Source organism: Chroicocephalus ridibundus, chromosome 4, assembly GCF_963924245.1.
Source record: "Chroicocephalus ridibundus chromosome 4, bChrRid1.1, whole genome shotgun sequence".
Lineage (NCBI taxonomy): Eukaryota > Metazoa > Chordata > Aves > Charadriiformes > Laridae > Chroicocephalus > Chroicocephalus ridibundus.
The window spans coordinates 20,801,141-20,819,652 of NC_086287.1; the positions used below are offsets into that span (position 1 = coordinate 20,801,141).

Here is an 18,512-nt window from a genome sequence, read left to right on the forward strand (position 1 = left end):
GGCGGGCGGGGCCGCGCCGCCCCGAGGGGAGGGAGGTCCGTCAAGGGGGCTGCGGGACTGAGGGCGCCGGTGGCTGCCGGCTGCCCCAGAGGGGCAGGGCGGGCAGGGCGACATGCCCATGGGGCTGGGCGTCCCTCGGCCCGTGTCCCCAAGCTTGGGGGGCGCAAAGACCGCCGAGCCGTGCGGGTGCGGAGGCTGCCAGGCCCGCGGGGGGCTGGGCCCTGCCGTGTCTGCGGGGATGGGTCAGGTGGCAGAGCTCGGACTCGCCGGCCCCGCGGTGACACTGAGGGAGTCGGAGGGGTCTTCCTCCGCTGCCGGCGGTGGGACAGGCCGGGCCCGGCGCAGGCTGCCCGCCAGGAAGATCACGGGTCCGTTTCCAACACCGCTCTGAGGCGACGCGGATCGCGGCTGTTGTTTTTTTTCCCCCCTCTAAGTACGCGTGTCTGATCCCAGCCCAAATGTTCCCGTTCCCGCGGGTGATGGCCAGCACGTACCGCGGGAAGGGCTGTTTCCCCCCGCCCGCCTTCGTTCCATCGGCGGCGGTTTGCTGCCCGAACCTGGGCGCTCGGCCGGGGAGGGGAGCGCGGCCCCGTCTCTGCCGGCCGGCGGACGTGACCGGGAGTGAACGCGCGTCCTCGCAGACACTCGGGTCATTGTAGGGAACCAGAGCGGGGCCGGGGAGGGGGGGGCAGAAATCGAGGCCCTTTTCCTGAAAACACGGAGCGGAGCCAAACCCGCGCCGGGCTCACCGCTGCCCGCCCGCCCCGGGCGTCGGGAGAGGGGCGGGGGTGAAACCCCTGGTGGAGCCGCAGCCGGTCACCGCAGAGCACCTCGCGTGTGGGAAGGCCAGATCTGCGCTCTTCAGGGGCAACTTTTTAATTGCGCGTTAATTTATAACGGCGGTGGGCCCCCTGTTGCCTTCTTCCCCGCGCCGGCGGGCACCGGCGCTGCGCCGAGGCGGGCAGGGAGGGATGGCGGGCAGCCCGCGGTGCTCCCGCCATCGGCAGACGCGGTTCCCCGTCCCCGCACACGTGGTGGCTCTGGCAGCGCCACACCGGCTGGGAACAAAGGGAAGAGCTGCAGGGCTGGGACAAGCGGGGGCTCTCGGCGGGGCAGCACCGGCCGTGTCAGCAGGAAATTTCATCCCGGAGATTAAGGGCTGAGCCGCCAGCTCACTGGGAGCTGGAGCGAGAGCCGGGGCTGAGGGCAAACGGCACCCACCAGCATTGCAGCAAAGTCCCCAGGCCCGGGGCCCGGCCAGGGCAATGGCAGACCATCCTCTGAGCCGAGGGGTCCGGCCCTTCGTTTAAAGACAAGAGAAGATGGCACTTCCAGAGCCAGTGCCCAATGCGTCCTTCATCCCCGCTGGCAGCCCTCCAGCCCCTTGCTGGACACTTTAATGCAGCGCCCAGCGAGGTCCAAGCAACGTGCAGGGCTTGACTGGGCAGGCACCGCTCTGAAACACACTCCTCCCCTGTGCGCGTACAGTCAGGGGAAGACGGGTTTTATTTATTTATTTTTAAATAAAACTTGAAATGTAATGCACTGCCTGGAAGATGAGAAGAGGGATTCGGTGGAACGCAGCAGCCGACAGCTTGCGTGCCCCGCAGAGCAGCGCGGCAGAAGCAGCAGTGCTGGCCAGGGAGGTGTCGGGGTAGTACCCAGCCACGTTACTCTGCACAAAACCCACGTTACTCTGCACAAAACACCTATTTTTAAACAAAGCAAGTATTTTCCACAGCCGTGCCTCACTTTTTGTGTTGTCTTACCCCAGACCCCAGAGGGCACAGCGACCAGTGAGCTCCGTGGCCAATTTCGCTCCAGTCTGGGCGCGACCCTGATGCTGGGGACAACGTAAAATACGTGACTTTTTCCCTACAGCTGCTGGGTGAAAAAAAAAAAACCCACATAGCACGCACACAGAATGACAACAGTGGCTGTCATTGTGCGGGCTGTCACGCAGAAGAGGGGCTGTCCCCCCGTCTTCCCTCCCCACTGGCAACAGGAGAGCAGAGCCACGGATGACTGGTAAGCGCTCCAGCAAAACACATAGGGAAATCCTTTCGGCAGGGAATCACCACCAGCCATCAGGGAGCCCGTGTTGGGTTTTGCTTCCAAATCTTGCACCACACCTCGCAGGAAGAGTACCAGATTGCAAAACACCCGTCAGAGATGTGACAGCGGATGCCAAGGAAGTTTTCATGAGGGATGCAGAGCTTGTGCTTGTTGCTAGACAGCGTGCAGTATCAGTTCAGCAGGGATGTGGTGTCTGGACGCTGCTTGGTCAGCGGCCACATTCGCACCTGAAGTGTTTTTTCCTGAACATCAGCAGTATGGATGAAGCAGGGGTCCCATCAAACATGCCCACTCCTCCACGTAGCTTCAGGCAGGTGGGAGCCAGCCTGCCTGACTCTCCGTCTCCAAACAAGGCTCTTCACCTCTGCAGGGCAGTGCTACGCCCATCCATAAAGCATTACCTTTAGTGCCTAGCAAATCGTTGTTGAGACACCCTAAAATTTGCAGCATTTCAACCGTTTGCTTGGCTGCTGGCTTGCGGGTTGACGGGCGAGAGCGAGCTCTCCCAATATGAAGGCGTGCGGCTGGAATGTCCATAAGGCCTTCAACTGCCCTTCCTTTTTTGGGAGGGAAAGAAGTTACTGGAAGAAGACTCCCCCGGGGGTCTAGGCGCTTACACCTCGAGGCTGCCGCCTCGGGTCCCTCCATGCTGAGGGACTCCCTGCAGCACCCTTAGGTGTGAAGAACGGTCTCCACTGCTGGGCACTGCCAGGGCACACGGGTTTTCCACACGCCCGACACGGCGGGGAACAACGGGGGAAAAATATATATAGTAAAAAAAATAACAGAACAAGGTAAAACTGACCACAACAAGGTGAAAGGCGGCGGCTGAGGGGGAGCGCCGCTGGCGGCACCCCGCCGTTCCCGCCCGCGGCGCGCGCGGTGGCGGTTGGGCGGTGCGCGGGCGGCCAACGGCCCCCCCCCCCGCGCGCGCCGCCTACGTGCGCCCCGACACTGCCCTGATGGCACGGCCCCGGCGGACCGTACCATGGGCCGGGCTGCGGCGGGGGCGGGAAGGGGACGGAGGGGAAGGGGGGACAGGAGGGGGGCGGGGGGCAACGGGGCCCCGCGGGGGAATGGGCTCCCCGCGGGCGGCGGCGGCGTGGGGGGGTGCCGCTAGCGGCCGCCGGCGTGAGGCGAAGCGGCGAGGGCGGGGAAGGGAGGGGGTCGGCGGGGCGGGGTGAGCGGGAGGCGGGCGGCGGTTCAACAGGTACAAATGGTTCCTCCCCGCAGCAGCGACGTGCAGAACCGAACGCGCCGCGCCCGCCGCTGTCACGGGCGGGGGGGGGACACGCGCCGCCCGCCCGGCCCCGCCCTGCCGCCGCTGCCGGCGGGCGGTGACGGAGCCGCCATTGGGCGCCGCAGCGCGGGGGCGGGGTTGGCGGGCGGGCGGGCGGCGTCGCTATTGGCTGGCGCGGCGCGGTGGGCGGGGCGGGGGGCCGCGGCGCGCGGCGTGGGCCGGGCCGGGGCAGAGCGAGAAGTTGGCGGCGGCGGCGGGGGGAGCGCGGAGCGGCGGGAGCGCAGGTGAGCGGCGGCCGTGACGGGAGGAGACCCCCCACCACCACCATCACCCCGGGAACGGTGCGGCGCCGCGGCCCCGGGGCGGCAGCAGGGAGCCTGTCCCGGGGGTGGGTGCACGGAGCTGCAGCCCTCCGTGCCGGGGCGCGGCGCCGAGCCCGGGTGCGGCGCGACCCCCCCCTCGCCCCGTCCTTCACGCTGGCCGGTGTCTCCTGTGCTGCAGGTGGGCCCCGCCGCCCCCCGTCACCCTCCAGGAGCAGGTGAGCCACTGACTAACGCACATTGTGCTCTCGGCGACTCCACTGTGCGTGTGACAGCGGCTAACCTGCTCCTCGGACATCGCTGTGCGGCCGCCTCGCCTTGCTTCGCCTCCACGGACCCGCGCCTCGATGCCATGACGCCTGCGACCACTCCCCGACACCCAGGTGAGGGGCTCCGGCGTGCACAGGAGTCACCCCCCCTGCCCCACCATCCAGCGCCACTGTCCTGCCTCCAGTGGCTTCCCATCCTCGGCCCCAGCGGCCCCGTGACCCGCAGTCGGTAGCACCCTGCAATTAGCTGCGCTCGTTGTGTCGGGCGCGAGTGGAGTTGAGGGGAGTGGGTGCGAAGAGTCGGTAGTAAAGTCGCAGAGGAGGGATGGAGTGCCCCCCACTCTCCCCTCCCCTGCTCTTCTCCAAAGGAAGTGCATGCTAGCGGACTCTGTACCAAGTTAGAGAGACGCTTCATCCCAGCCGGTGACGTCTTGATACCCAGTCAGTGACTAACTGAACTGCTATTGCCAAGGGTGTGTTAATAGAAGAAACCATGCCTGGTATTGCCCCGGATGAGTCACCTTTAAAGAGAGACTCTCTAGTCTGTTAAAGAAAAAGCAGAAACATGCCTTGATTTCCCTTTTTGTTGCCGTTTTGTTCCCCATCCCACCCCTCACCTTTGCTTGCCGCTTTCCCCTTCTTGTGCCAGGGCTCTATCGGCCCCCCAGCCCTGTCTGGGCGCTGGCAGAGCTGCTTTGCACGGTCGTGCTGTGATGTCACGCAGGGGACTCTGACTTCATGGCCCCAAGGAGCAGGAAGGCGAGCCGGGCAGGGACTCCTCCAGCCACCCAGGGTGGCTGTCACTAGAAACAGAGGAAGTGACGAAGCAGATTGCTTCTCCTGCAATGTCCTCTCTTGCAATTTTTGGGCCGGTGAAGAAGCTGGGTAGTTGAAAAGTGTCTTTTTTTGAAGCGCAGTGCAGCTTTATCAGCAGCTTAAGCTCATAATAACCAGCTAGGGTTCACCACAGCCTGCTGAGATTCCCTGAGAGGGCTCAGGTATGCTCCCTCTTGCTTGCGTTGCTCATGTGTAGCCTTGGACCGTTGTAAAAGCTTGATCTGAAGGAATTGGCAGTTCTCTGGTCAGTAGGTAGTTAATTGCATGGAAGGCACAGCAACGTTCTCTGCACAGATGAAGTTTCTCACGGAGAAATTTTGCCTGTCCCCATCTCTCCTGCCTGCACTTATTTGCTGTTTGTCCCTCTGGATCCCGGAGGAGCATCTGCTCTTCCACAAGAAAAATCAGCTGCCTCTGTGCCCCGTGCAGACTGGGTGAGTCCAGGGTGCTCAAACACGCTGGAAAGAGAGGAAAACCGCCTGAATTTACCAAAGTTGCTTTCACGCTTTTTCAGAAACCAAATGGGCAGTTTTTTGATGGGGTGGTGGGAGAACAAGTTCACAGCTTTCTCAGACCCAGAAAGCTTTCCTCCTCCCCAGCTGCACCTACAGCATCTTCCCACTGCTGGTCCCGAGTGGGCAAGAGCACGGCGGAGCTACTCGGAGAGCAGGGAGAGGGGGGAACCTGGTGCAAAATATGCTTGTGTGTGAGTGTGTCTGCAAGCTGAAACTGAAGCCCCGCAGTCGCCTACCACCCCATTTCATAGGTGACCATGCATGTAACAAACCTGTATCTGAAAATGAAGGCACTCTGTTTCTCTTTGAAGAAATAGCCCTGCGTTTGGGACTGTGCTGCCTGATGACTAACCCCTGGAGATGCCACTGGCAGAAGCAGCTCCGCAGGTCGCCTGGCAAGACTTGTCCCAGTTACCATGAGCAGCACTGCGGTGTGAACGCTTCCGACTTCCTGCTACCTACGGAACCATCCTGTTCAGCTCCAGTAAGCAAAGGCAAGGGGTTGAAGTGAAGTTTGTTTGTTTTTGCTTTTTTTGTGTCTTTCTCCAGTAAGTGTGTGTGTGGGGAGCATACAGCTCAATTTATGTTTTTAACATTCTTGTGGCATGACTCAAAACTAACCTCCTGTACTGTCACCTGAAATCTTCAATAAATAGTGCAAAACCAGTGTTTGGGTGCTTATTACTGCAATCCAGAGCGTTAGACCAGCTGAAGAGGAAGGCTGTGCCTGCATGCCCCATGCCTCCCATCTCTTATTTTGCCTCTGTAGCCAGTGAAAGTGGCCTGAAAAGGAAAGTGGAAGGGTGCGACCTGGTTGTCCCTCAAGCAGAAACCCCAGCATCGCTGCCTTCACCCCTGTCCTAGCCCAAGAGCCCCAGACCACTCCTGAGCAGTGAGAAAACACACCAGGGCTAAGATGCCCCTTAATTTCATGTTTTTCAGTAGCTAAATACCGATGCTTAGCTTGGTAACAAGAGCAGTTGGGTGCTGAAAGCTCTTGCTCAGAACTGATGCTCTAAGACTTTTGGGGTGAGGCAGGGGTGTGCCTTACAGGAGGGGAAGATGCTGAATGTCGGGCCCGTTAAGCTGAAGGGACTCTTTGTGTTCCTCAAAGATTTGTTCTCTTGTTTCAGCGCTTCGCAGAGGGAAGCCAGCAGGCCCAGTGCTTCAAGCACAGCGCTAGGAAGTGCCTGTCGTGTTCTGTCTATAACACGTGCCAGTGGCAGGTCCTACGTGGTGAGCCTTGCCGAAGGAGCAAGCTGGCCTGTGAGGAATAGGAGGAGTACATAAATTGTTTAAGAGGAAGTCAGTTAGCTAAATGCAAGCAGGGACTTATATAATACATCCTAAAAAAAAAAAAAAGATTTCTGCTGGCAAGAGGTTCCGTTGGGAGAGAAACTTGCTCATCCATAAACGAGAAAATTTCCCAGCCTCCTCTAGTGCTTTATGATTTATTTTTTTTTTCCAGGGCAAGGTAGAATGCACTCGGTCCTTACCCTGAGACAGAGAAAGGAAAATCATCATAGGGAGAGCAGGCAACGCTCCCTGCATGGACATGCATGCCAGGTCAAATAGTTCCTCTTCTCCATCTGCAGTGAACTACCCTTGCAGGAGCTGTGTGCCCAGGAGCAAGCGGCGGAGCATCTGTACACCACTTGGGGAGCAAAACCAACAGGCATTTTCTCCTCCAGTCATTCACACCTTTTCTTATGTAACTGGTGGTGAAGCGTGTGCTTTAAAAGCTGCTTGCCAAAATTCAGGGGCTGGGAGGCAGCAGAAATGCTTCTAGCACTCTAGATAAAATTTAAAGGGGGGGGAAACAAATCCCAAACACTGAGGAACTCGTACAAATCCACGACTGCGAATTGGGGATGTTTCAAGTGTCTGCAGCTGTGCTGCCCTTGAGAAACTGTACTGGCCTGGGGCAGTGCTGGCGCCCTGACCACCATCTGCAGAGGATGCCTGGCCTGACGAGCCGACACAGTCCAGGGTAGATGGATGAGGAGCTGGGAGCCATTTTTCTTATGCAATATTAAAGCGAAAAATTTAAAAAAATCAGGCAGTGCAGAGAGAAGAGCCCCAGGGAGGCTGGAGGTAGCTGAATTACTGTCCTGAATGGTGCCTTGTGCTGCAAGAGCCTGGAGTTAGGCTCCAGATTTATTTTACTAAAAAAAAAAAAAAAAAAAAGGATGCTGCTGGGACTGTTTGCCAGTGAAAAACAGGTATATCCTCTGCTTCATGATTTTTTGGGTGGTGCTGGAGCTGGCAGTGAGAAGCATCCAAGGAGGGAGAAGCCCTGAAGCCTGTTCCCGCCCACCACAGTGCCCGAGGGATAGGGGGACACGACTCCCCCCCCCGACACCAGGCACAGCATCCTTGAGCCACCCGGTATGCTTGGATGCCTGCCTTGCCTGTGAGCCAGTTGTTCCCTTTCCAGTACGCGCCGTACGCTGGGCTTTTGGTTTGTTTTTTAAGAGAAAAAAACCCAATAATTTATTTGCTTTGTTTTAATCTCGTAACAATGAGTAATTCCTTCCTACTGCTCTGTAGTGGCCTAGAAAAGGCCAGCATCATCTCCACTGTAGCAAGAAGGCTTCTCCCAGGGCATAAAATTTTAATTAGGAACAATCACGCAGCCTTGAAATGGGAATTGTGAGCAGAAAAAAAGTCAAACCATCAATAAAATATTCAATGGCAGAAATGTATTATTGACACAGCCTTTAGAGCAGATAAAAGCGGAAAGGCGGGGGATCCAGAGCGGGTATCGAGCCTTGCTCAGTTAAATAACGCGTGGGGACCGGCGTGCTCGCCCTGCCATCGCACACTCCCCGTGCCAGGAGGAATATAGGTCACCCACGGGTGGGGAATTTCCTAAGGTAATAAACGAGTTTGATTAACGCTGTTCCCCCTGCCGTGGTGTGCGCCACGGCATATAGGATGTAAAATGAAAAAAAAAAAAAATAAAAAATGCAAAATGCCACAGCCATGAGCTGAAAAAGCAGAGTTAGGCCCCGGCCACAGTGCTCTCCTTAACCCCTGAGTCTCAGACCTCAGTAGAGGACACGGCCAAGTCACACTGTCCCCCATCCCACGCAGCAGTTCCAAATCCTACATCCCAGCCAAGGGGAAGCAATAGAAGAGCCAAAATCTGCCACGATCAAGGTTTTTTAAACCCTTATTTCTTTCCCCCCTCAAGAAAGACTGGTGCTGGTTTGGCGTGTCAGATCATGGCTGAGCAAGAGATAACTCACAAAAATAATAATCAAATAACAGATAAGCAGAAGCGCAGGGCAAAAATCCCATGCAAAAATCAGAGATTCAAATTAATTTTCTGCCCTGTTTTTCCCAGTGGAAGGTGCTGTAAGCAATGACTTTCTTCTCTTTATTCCCATTTATTTTGTAGAAGGCAATGCTACAAATGTAGCCCCAAAACCAAAACATCCAGTTTTTAAGCCGCAGAGGTCAATTTTTCAGGGCACGCAAAGGACTTCATGTAACATCCCAAAATCTGGCCATGTCCAAGGCAAGCGGGTTTTCTCAACCTGCTTTTTGGGTGTTTTCCCCTCCAGCAGCACTGAAATGCTCTTCACAACCTCCATCACCCTCCACTTTTTTCTTAGTGAGGTGGAGTCTCATTTTAAAGGCAAGAGAGTCCAAAAAACGAGTGCGAGAAGCCCAAAAAGCAAGCAGAGGAGAAACTCCTTGATGCGGCTGCGTGGAGCGAATGTATTTTTAACTCATTTTCCCTGAGATCTGTCATTTAAGGAGGGGACCACTCCTGCGCCCCCGCAAAAAAAAAACAAAAAAAAAAAAAAAAACAAAAAAAAAAAAAAGAAGAAAACCCCGATTTAAAAAAAGACAGCTCTCCAGCTGTGGCTTTGTAGCCAGTGATGCAGCTGCAACGAAGCAAACTTGAATCCTTCAGTACCACTTGACCAACCTGCTGAGCTGCGGTGGCACCTCGAAAATCAGCTTTGAGAGGGGCACGTCCCCGGGGAGCAGAGCCCAGCAGGGCCTCGGGGAAGATGCTGATGGCGAGCAAGAGCCGACGTTCTCGCTTGCAGTTATCCGGGTGCAGACGGGGGGGGGCTTGCAGGCGAATGGGAGGTTTCACCCCTTACCTGCTCCCATCTGCAGCCCAGCGCCATCCCCTTCGCCTTCTGTCCTCAAGTGCTCCAAGCTGCTGCTCTGCATTATTAAAATGCTGCCATGTTTCATCCCAGAGACCATGGGATGCTGCCATGTTTCATCCACCCTCTCACCGGAGAAAAGCTTCGTCTGCTGGTTGTAAAGCACTTTGTGACTTAAAAACAGGGAAAAAAAAAATTAAAAAAGAAACAGAGGAGCATATGCATAAGATGCGTTCTGTCATAAGATACTTCCAGCTTTAATTTGGCAAATGGAAAGAGACGTCTTAGAAATGAAAGAAGCAGCCGCGGGGTACGCAAACCACTCGGATGTGCCCATCGGGCACTGGACCAGAAGCCAGTGGGGATGGCTTGCCTGGGCCGCAACAGCACACTCACTTTGCTCAAATACTTTCCCAAAGATTTATTGAAAATTGGAACCGCGGCACACAGTATTACATTTGTACGGGGAAAGCAGGGTTTTACAGCAAACACTGTGCCCGAGTCTTTCTTTTTTTTTTTTTTTTTTTTTTTTTTTTTTTGCATACAACGCATTGAAAACAGGCTCAGGGACTTCTTGGACAAACCCATCCCCTCCCCAAACTGCTTTGGTTTTGCAATTAAAATACAAGGTGACCCACTGGGACAGATGAACAAAAACCGAGTAACTACTGGCCATCAAGTTAAAAATAAAAAAAAAATAATATTCAGTGAAGTGTCATCAAGAGCATTTCGGTCCTGCTGCCCACCCACACCGCCACCAGGGAAGGGCTCATGCTGTGACTTTTTATTTTAAAAACAAGTTGAAAAATTAAGTGGGTTTAAGAAAGACAAGTCCCTGCCGTGTGTTCCCCGCTCCCTTGAAGCCTGGGCCCTGGCACTGTGGAAAGGGGGGTTTCTACTAGAGGTTTCTTATAATAATAAAAAAAGAGGGGGGCAGAAATTTGTCTTAGAGCTGCTCTTGTGCCTCCCCTGCAGCCGGCGAAGAGGCTCTTTGTCACGGCCCTGCTTGCTGCGGCAAGATGTTGTAAAACTCATTAACTTGCTCCATCCAGGCGAGTCTCCAGGCAGGTGTCCACCACAGCTTTGTCCCCTAGTCAAAACAGCAAGGACTTTTCCAAATGCTCGACGGGTCTTTTGAGGAGGCTACGCAGAACAGGAGCGCCGCTGTTTTCTGATGAATATAGAAAGCACTTTAAAAAAATAGATGAAGGGGGTTGGCTTCCATCCGCAGGGGAAGAGGGTTGCTTTGTGTTGTTGGGTCTCTGGTTTTATTTTACAGTCTGTAAAAATACTCTCTGGCCATCCACATCCATTCACGATATAAAGCAGTAAAAAATATATATATATATTTATATATAGAATATGGTTTATTTGTACAGTTACACTTGCAAGGCAATCAATCCTCCGCTGGCCAGGCCCTTCTACCTCCAGATGCTCTGCCTGGTTGATACAACTGCAAAACAAAACAAAAACAACCTGAGCGACCGCATCACAGTGGGCGAGCACTCACGGAAAGAAGAGGGGAATGGAAAACAGGACGCACGCGAGCGCAAAGCCTGGACTGGGAGATGGACATGCAGCATATGGCGAGATGGACATTTTGGGCTGTGAGGGGGATGGCAGTCAGGTCGGATGGTGGTGTGGATGGGAATGGGATGCAAGCAGCATCACCACAGTGGGCAGGGACATCACAGCTTGCGTTTGCTGCACCCTGGAAAAAGGGTCATGGGAGGTGGAAATGGTTTTGGGCTGAACTGGTCCCCAAGATGGAGCAGAAGTGACTCCTGTAAAAGATGGGAGCCAAATCCTCCCCATCTTAACCCTAGCAAGGTCTTGGCCCTAGGGGATGGCGGGTGGTAGGAGTGGGGATAAGGAACATCCTCCGCAGCTCCCGGCAAGGCAGAGAGCCGGACTGCCAGTGTGTGAGCCCCTGGCAGCGGAGTGGAGGCTGCCGGGGTGTAAGCTCTGCTCTTCCTAATGGCATCTATAAATAGCTCTGGCCTCCCGCTCCCAGCACTTGCTCGCTCTCTGCTGCCCGTTTTGGGCAGCAAAAGCCTCTCCCCCTGCTTCCCACGCATCCTCCCCAGCACAGCTCACACTCCCGCAGCCCTGCCGGGACATACGCACCCTCGGGGTTCAGGCTGGACACCAAGGGCTCTGGCAGGGTCCTGGGATGGCTGAGGAGCTGCTTGGTGCTGGAACGGGGAGGCGAGTCGGCGCCGGTGGTGGGAGGAAAACCTGTGGGATATGGAAAAACACCTGGCTCAGGCAGGTCTCGTGCCTCCCATGCTCGCCACGCACGGCCGCTGCAGTGCCATGGGGCAGCCATGTCACCCTCTCTGGGTGCTCTGGAGGAGAAACGACTGGGTCCCTGTTTTCCCCGGTCCCCTTCCACAAGAGCCCCCCACCGCCTCCTCTCATCCCTGCACGGATGCGGCCCCAGGCACCATGCTCGCCCTTCCCTCGCCAAATACAGAGAGGTCATCGGCAGCTGGAGCCTGTCCCCAGCAGCCCACAGCCCCTGGGGGCTGATGCTGGCCCTCGGCCACCTGCTTTTTGCCGCCGTGGTGGCATGCAGCAATGCTGCAAAGGAAGGCTCCCTGCAGCCGCCCCAGCCCTAGAAGCAGCAACACTGTGATCCGATCCTTGAGCATGGCTACGAGCAGCCCCAAGGCTTCACTGGGGAGGAGGGAGGAGCCCTGGGGCTGGCAAACCTTGGAGACCCCCCCGGGCGTGGTGAGCGACTGCTGTGCCAACACCGAAACCCCATCCCTGCTGTCTAACCTCAGCACCCAGGGCAGAACCGGCCAGTTTTGGGGCCGCCCCCCTTGGAGGGGGTGCTGATCCCCTTGGAGGGGGAGGCAGGGAGCGGGCAGGGGTCCCGCGGAGCAGCCCCCCGCGGCCGAGCCGGCGGCAGCGTGCTGACCTCCGTTTCTCCGGCAGGCTGGCAGCTCGCGCGGGCTCGGCTCCGGCTGGGCATCCTCCTCGGACCTGGCCTGCAGGACGGTCACCGTGGCCCCCGTCTGCTGAATAAACTGCTGCAAATTACACTGCCTCAGCTCCTTATTTAATTCCTCCAGCTCCTGGGTCTGGGCCTGCAAAACACACACCGAGGCGAGGGGGACAGGGTGAGCCACATGTCCCCTCCATGCCCCAAACCAACTGGCACACCCCGCCGGGGCTGCTCCCCCAGCAGCTGTTCACCCTGCAGGAGCCAGCAGAGGGGACCTCAGGGATACCACGTCTCAGCCACCCCTCTCCGAGGGCCTGCGGGAAGCGGGGTACCCGGGCGGTGGGGACGAGAAAGGTATTTTGGGAACAGCCCTGATTTGCCGCGTCTCCACAAGAGGGTGCGAGCAGCCGTCAAACGGCAGCCGCCGCGGTGCTGGGAGACACCGAACGCAAACAAGATGCTCAAGATGAGATGCTGGAAGCATGGCCGCGCTGGGGAAGAGCGGCTACCACCGCCTGGCTGGGCAAAAGCTTCTCCCTTTTCCTCCACTGAAGGGGGCCCGGCAAGCTGAGGACAGGCATCACATAGCACCTGGACAGGCAAGCCAGGGGGCATCACGGCTCAGCCCCACGGCTGCCATCTCCACACTGCACAGCTTGCACGGTCAAAAGGTTTTGTGCACGGGCACCATGGGGACCTAAGCTATCTCCCTCCATACAAGGTGACATCAACCCCTGTACCAATGCCACCGACCCTGCACATGGACCATTTGCTTCAGCACCATCTTCCATGCCAGGGATGGGTGATGCCATGCTCCCTGTACATTAGCCATCAGGAGCCCCGTCCTAGACACGACTAGCACAGAGAGCGACGGGTGTGGGACTCTGTGCCAGCTGGCTAAGAGCAGTGATGTCCCCCCAACAGCAGTCACAGCCACTAAACCACCTCCATGCACCCAGCCCCATGCTGACCAGCCAGGTGGGGCAGAACCAACCCCACTCAACCCATCATCCCCATGCCGCTGGAAAGCTGGCGCCATCCCCTCCCAAAGGTCCCACCACTCCATGGGGCTGCTCAACCTGGTCCTATCTACCTGCAAGTTCCTTTCAGCTTCCTCCAGGGCCTTCTCCACACTGGCTAGGTTGCTCTCCAGCTGGGAGCCTTGCTTGACCTTGGCCTCCAGGTCCCTTTTCATCTTGGCAGCCATGTCCTCCAGCTCTGTGGGGCTGGGCACAGGGGTCTCCTTCCCCCTCTTGGCCCTCTCGGCCATCTCCCACTGTATCTCCTCCTGCAGGGCTTCAGTCCGGGCACTTAGCTCGTAGATCCTCTGGGTGTACTCCTCCAGGCTGGCCCGCAGGCTCCTAACCCGCTCCTGCCGCTCCCGCTCACACTCCTTCTCCAGCCGGAGCTCGCTCTGCCAGAACTCCTCCTCGCCCAGCTCTGTCTCGTTCCTCCGCACCAGGTGCTCCAGGTAGAGGATCTCATCCTCCTGACTGGCAAGCCGGCTGCGTTCCCAGAGCCGTAGGTCCGTCTCCAGGGTGTCCCCATGGGCCTCCAAGGAATGCAGCTGCTCCTGCTGCCGCAGCACCCTCCTAAACAGCTCCTCTTTGGAGGGCTGGACAACCCCACCACCCTCCAAGTCCACCCCTTCCCGTGCTTGGTGCCTCCAGCGGCTCATGGCAAATGGGTCACTGGAGCCTGTAGGACCCAAGTTGAAGGTCATGGATTTTTTTGACTCCCGGGAACGGGGTCCATCTGTGCCGGCAGGCCTGGGCTTGATGGGCAAGCTGGCCCGCATGAACGTCCTCTCGGGGGCTTGGGGAGCGCCCTCTGAGGAGGGCCGCTCAGCCACGCTGGGGCCCGTCCGCCGCAGGACAAACTGCACATCGTTGGCATATTGCCCGCACTTGGCCAGCGACTCCAAGGGGCATTCCAGAGGCAGCAGCTGCCGCTCCTTCTCCCGCAGCTTCTGCACCAGCACGTAGCGGCCCGTCTGACCTGTCGGGAGGAGGTGAGCATGTCAGATGGGGAAAGCCACAGCCAGCAGTGGTGTGCCAAGGCTGCCGCCCCACGGGCAGCAGCTGGTGACATCCACACCACCCCAGAGCAGGACTCCCTCTTCCCGATAAGCATCTGCCGATGGGGCATCCCCTCGGCAGATACCTTTACCCGCAAAGGGGCATCCCCCCAGCAAATGGAGATGGCTCACCGATGGCCCGTGCCAAGGCGATGACCACTTCTTGGCAGGTGGTTTGCTCCGAGACGCCACAGACGACCCTCTGGATCCCATCCACCCAGACCTTCAGCTCCATCCCCACGGCTGCCGGGCCTCAGGCGCGCTGGGTCATCGCAGGACAGGCTGCCTGCAGGGAAAAGAGAAACCAGGTTTCCATCCCAAGCTGCTAATGAGGAATACAAGACGCTTTACGAGTGGCATCATTAAGTCATCTTTAATGCCAGCATCTCGTAAGGTGCATCCCAGACCAAGCAGTTGCTCACTGCTGCCCTCCATCCATCTCTGCGGCTCGCGCTCTCTCCCTGCACACAGATTGCATTTTTGTTGATATCATTAAAACATTGATGTTCATTTGGAGAGAAAAAAAACCACCAAACTTCCCTCCCCCCCCCCATATCTGGGCTGTAGGTCCAAATCTTCTCATGGTGGGAAATGATGGGGTTTGTGTACCAGCATGGTGCCCCGAAGAAGAGGCACAGGTTATTTCTGCTGAGAGCACGGCTTTTAATGGGGTTGCTGGACTGTCACTGCGATTTCTCTGACAATTTGGCAGCGCGGCACCGGGGGTTTTTCCAAACAACATTGGAAAAGGCAGAGAAACCACTGGCTGCCCACCTTCGCAGGGGGATACTGAGAAAAGGTGCAGATAATGCACATTTTAATTTATTTACCTCCATCTCAATTTATCAGAGAGGGATTAAGAAATTAAAGACAAGACTCTTTCTCCACAAAACATGACAAAAGGCAGGGTTTGGAAGGGGGAGCCAGGCACGAACACCCACAGCAAAGCCCGGGCTCCCGGGGCATCCTCTGCCCAACATGGGGGCCCAGCTCGACTCCCACCTGGCGGCTATTTCTCCTGCACTAAAACAACACCCATTAGCCCAGGTGCACCCAGCTCTTGCCTCTTCCAGCAGCTCAACAACTGCGACAGTCTTAAAAAAAAAAAAAAAAATTAAAAAAAATTAGGCACAAGCTGTAAAGAACTCAAATATTTGAGCTTATGGTGTTTTCAAACATGGTGCAAACAAAGATGTCTCTTCCCCCCCCCCCTCCCATAAGACTGTTTTTTCTAGCATCAGGCTTGTCTGAAAGCCCTGGGCAGAGGAACATAAATAGGAAATGTCTGGTCCCTCCATCCAGAGGGTCCCAAACCGCTTTCCCAACCTAACCCAGCTAGTCTCAGCGTCGCCATCCCTCATCTCCAGCTCTCCCAGGTTTGCAGCCAGGCTGCGGGAAAGCTCAACCTCAGGTTAAACACCGCTTCTTGCTTATTTTTTGTTGCCTGCTTGAATAATCAAAGGGAGGGCTCAGAGGGTCCCACCTCCGGCGACACAGGATTTTAGCCATGGTGTAGGAAAGGCAAGAAGAAATCAGGGAAGACACGGCTTGGCGAGGCCGTTCCCTGCGGGTGCCAGGTCCCATCAGTGCCACCCCCCTGCCCAACTCCGAAACGTGGGCACAGAACGTGGGCATGGAGCGGCCGCCACAAATACCTTGGCGCTGAGCTCATGTTTGCCTTGGCTGGGCAGCCGGGGAAAACCGGTGGGGATAAAGGGCACCTTGGGCTCGGCTCACCTCCCTGCGAGCCCGAAACTACTAAAATTTGCAATGTTTAGCCCGATTTCATGTCAAAGCTGGGTTTTGGCACCACTCCCCCCCAGCGCTGTGGATTCAAGGCTGCAACCGTCCCCCGGCGCGGAGCAAAGTCCAGGCGCCGCCGTGGCACCACCCAGCTCACCCCGAAGCCACTGTCCCTGTCGTCCTCCCCCCCTGCGCCCCGCACCACGGCACCCTAATGCTAAATTTGTGGTGGCAATACATCTTGGGGGACCACTGCCGCCACCCCAGCCAGGGGCCCCGCTAGCATCGAACCCAGCTTCCCCTGCCCCGACCCCACGGGGAGGCCAGGAGCTTAAAATAAATAAGAAAAAAAATAATAAAATAACGCAGCCGGTTGAGTCGCGTCGCACCGCCTCACCTTGCCCCAAAGAATCCAGTGGTTGCGGAACGCTGCCGGGTTCGGGAGCGAGATGGCGTCTGGCACGGCAGCCCCACGGCAGCCGTCCGGGTTCAAACCCGGCACCAAGTCCCGTCCCCGCCTCAGCAATCATTTACCAGCCACCAGTGCGCCGCGCGCCACTGCCAAAAAACTGGGAGTGGTGGCAGCCGGCTTTTCTCCCTGATATGGGGGAAACCCACCCCAAAATGCAGCCAGCACATCCCTCCCCGCTGCATCCCCCACACACCCCAAAATCCAGTTGGTTTTATCACCATTTCCATAAATCCTTGCAAGCGCAGGGGGTCCCCATTAACCGATCTCTCGCCATAACCCCTGGGGTTTTTTGGGGGGGCCATCCCCAGCTCATTGATGGATATGGGATGTTACCTTCCCCCTTACAAGGGGGTGGTAAATAGGGCCGGGGGCTGCTCCCTCCTCGCCCCTTCCCAGGGCAGGGTCAGCTCCCCCAGCCCACCCAAAACCAGCCTGGCTGCCCTTCTTCCCCCAAAGCCCTGGGCTCATGGAGGAGCTGACAGGATGAAGGCAGCTCATTCTCATCTTGTGTAGCGGGGGGGAACAGCAACGCTTCTCACAACCCCCAGTGCCTGCTTGGGGGGGGGGGGGCAACATCACAGCCCACAGGCAGCATCTCATCCCCAATATCCCAGCGTGCCAGCAGCACCCTGGTTCAAAAAAAACCCCACTGGGCAAGAAACCTCCAAATCTCCACCTTGTCCCCAGCATCGCCTCCGCTGTAGCTCTTAACATCACTCCTAAAAAATCAGCAGCTGAGGGTGGTCTCATTGCACCACTCACAGATATGACCCCCTCTCTCCCCAAGCTTCACTGCCAACCCCCTGCTTCAGTTACTGGCTGCCTTTGTTACACCACCAGGTATCGAAAAAGTCTTTTTTTTTGGGGGGGGGGGGGGCAAGAAGTACTTTTGTTCAGGAAGAAGTGCTCCTCAGCAGGAGGCCGGTTTCCAGCTGCCTCTGTTTGTGTTTGCCCTCGGAGGTCACTTTGATCATGAACCAGAACCGCCGGCAGCTGCTGAGCCCCAAAAACAGCCCAGGGAAGGGAGCAGGTGGCTGCAGGGACCGGGACACACAACAGCCACTCCCCAAAACCACTCTCATTTTATTCTTATGTCCCTTCTCCCCCCTGCTATGGATTTCCAAATCACTTTTATTGGAAGCAGATTAACAAAGTGACTAATTTTCTGCTCCCTTCCCCATGAGATGGGTCCTAAAATTGAGGGTAGGGATGATTCATACCACGACTTCAACAAATTTCCTAACTGGGAGTTGGAATTTCAAATGCTGACATTAAAAAAAAAAAATTTTTTTTTTTTTTTTTTAAATTAACAGCCTCAGATCCTGCAGCTTTATTTTGTTTCCTGGCATTGCCGTCTCCCAGCCTCCCTGAAGCTGTCGGGCTAAAGGAAGAGGAGATGAAGGGGCATTTCTGCAGGTGCAGGAGGATGCATGTTTTGCACAGCTCCTGCAAACCATCGTCCTGATGGCTGCCAGGACTCGCAAGGGTTGGGTGACATCCCTGGACCTGAAATAATACATGGCCAGCCAAGAAAAGCAGCCAGCCACCCTCTTTACAAAAGCGAGGACCACCACCGATTTGCAAGGACGCCCCTGTGTCCCCCACAGGGGCTCTCAGAAGCTGACACAGCACCTTCCAGCCAAGGACGGCAAACACTTTGCAAGTGCCTTTCTCCCACATTTTGCCACACACAAGAAAGAACAAAATACCCAGTTAGGAAAATCACACCAATTTTGCACTTGACAGCAAGGCCAGCTGCATCTCAAACCCCGCTGCATCCCAAACGCCTCTACCAGAGCTCCTAACGAGCACCCTCCTGGGACCAGCATGAAGCTTTCGAGCTGAGCACCCCACCAGCATGGTGCCTTCACCCATTTTGG

General features: G+C 56.7%; 2 protein-coding genes across 5 annotated transcripts in view; one reads left to right on the forward strand and one right to left on the reverse strand.

Annotated features, from left to right (window-relative positions):
• The first annotated feature begins 238 nt into the window (after positions 1-238).
• On the forward strand, positions 239-6,152 carry LOC134514227 (uncharacterized). The gene is made up of 5 exons (XM_063331722.1): positions 239-368; positions 454-542; positions 3,442-3,600; positions 3,818-4,019; positions 5,569-6,152. Exons 1-5 carry the CDS (start codon positions 239-241, stop codon positions 5,766-5,768), a joined length of 780 nt encoding a protein of 259 aa, XP_063187792.1. The 3' UTR covers positions 5,769-6,152.
• A 2,953-nt stretch (positions 6,153-9,105) lies between these two features.
• Positions 9,106-18,512, reverse strand: part of RASSF7 (Ras association domain family member 7) — a 36,611-nt gene continuing 27,204 nt past the window's right edge. For 2 of the 4 annotated variants that reach the window (XM_063333979.1, XM_063333978.1), the window contains exons 2-6: positions 14,550-14,703; positions 13,434-14,338; positions 12,314-12,482; positions 11,515-11,625; positions 9,106-10,840 (exon numbers count right to left, since the gene is read on the reverse strand). In XM_063333979.1, coding sequence (XP_063190049.1) covers positions 10,809-10,840; positions 11,515-11,625; positions 12,314-12,482; positions 13,434-14,338; positions 14,550-14,652 — 1,320 coding nt within the window. In that variant the 5' untranslated portion in view covers positions 14,653-14,703 and the 3' untranslated portion in view covers positions 9,106-10,808. Of the gene's footprint in view, positions 10,841-11,514; positions 11,626-12,313; positions 12,483-13,433; positions 14,339-14,549; positions 14,704-16,557; positions 16,695-18,512 lie in introns of those variants that run through there. The other 2 variants (XM_063333977.1, XM_063333980.1) reach the window with 2 other exon arrangements.

What these genes read in the sequence shown, in the direction of transcription:
- LOC134514227 (XM_063331722.1), top strand. Translation starts at nt 239, where the DNA reads ATGGGTCAGGTGGCAGAGCTCGGACTCGCCGGCCCCGCGGTGACACTG. An exon ending in GCGGAGCGGCGGGAGCGCAG is followed by an intron (nt 3,601 to 3,817) that starts GTGAGCGGCGGC and finishes CCTGTGCTGCAG; the next exon opens with GTGGGCCCCGCCGCCCCCCG. An exon ending in GACCACTCCCCGACACCCAG is followed by an intron (nt 4,020 to 5,568) that starts GTGAGGGGCTCC and finishes TTCTCTTTGAAG; the next exon opens with AAATAGCCCTGCGTTTGGGA.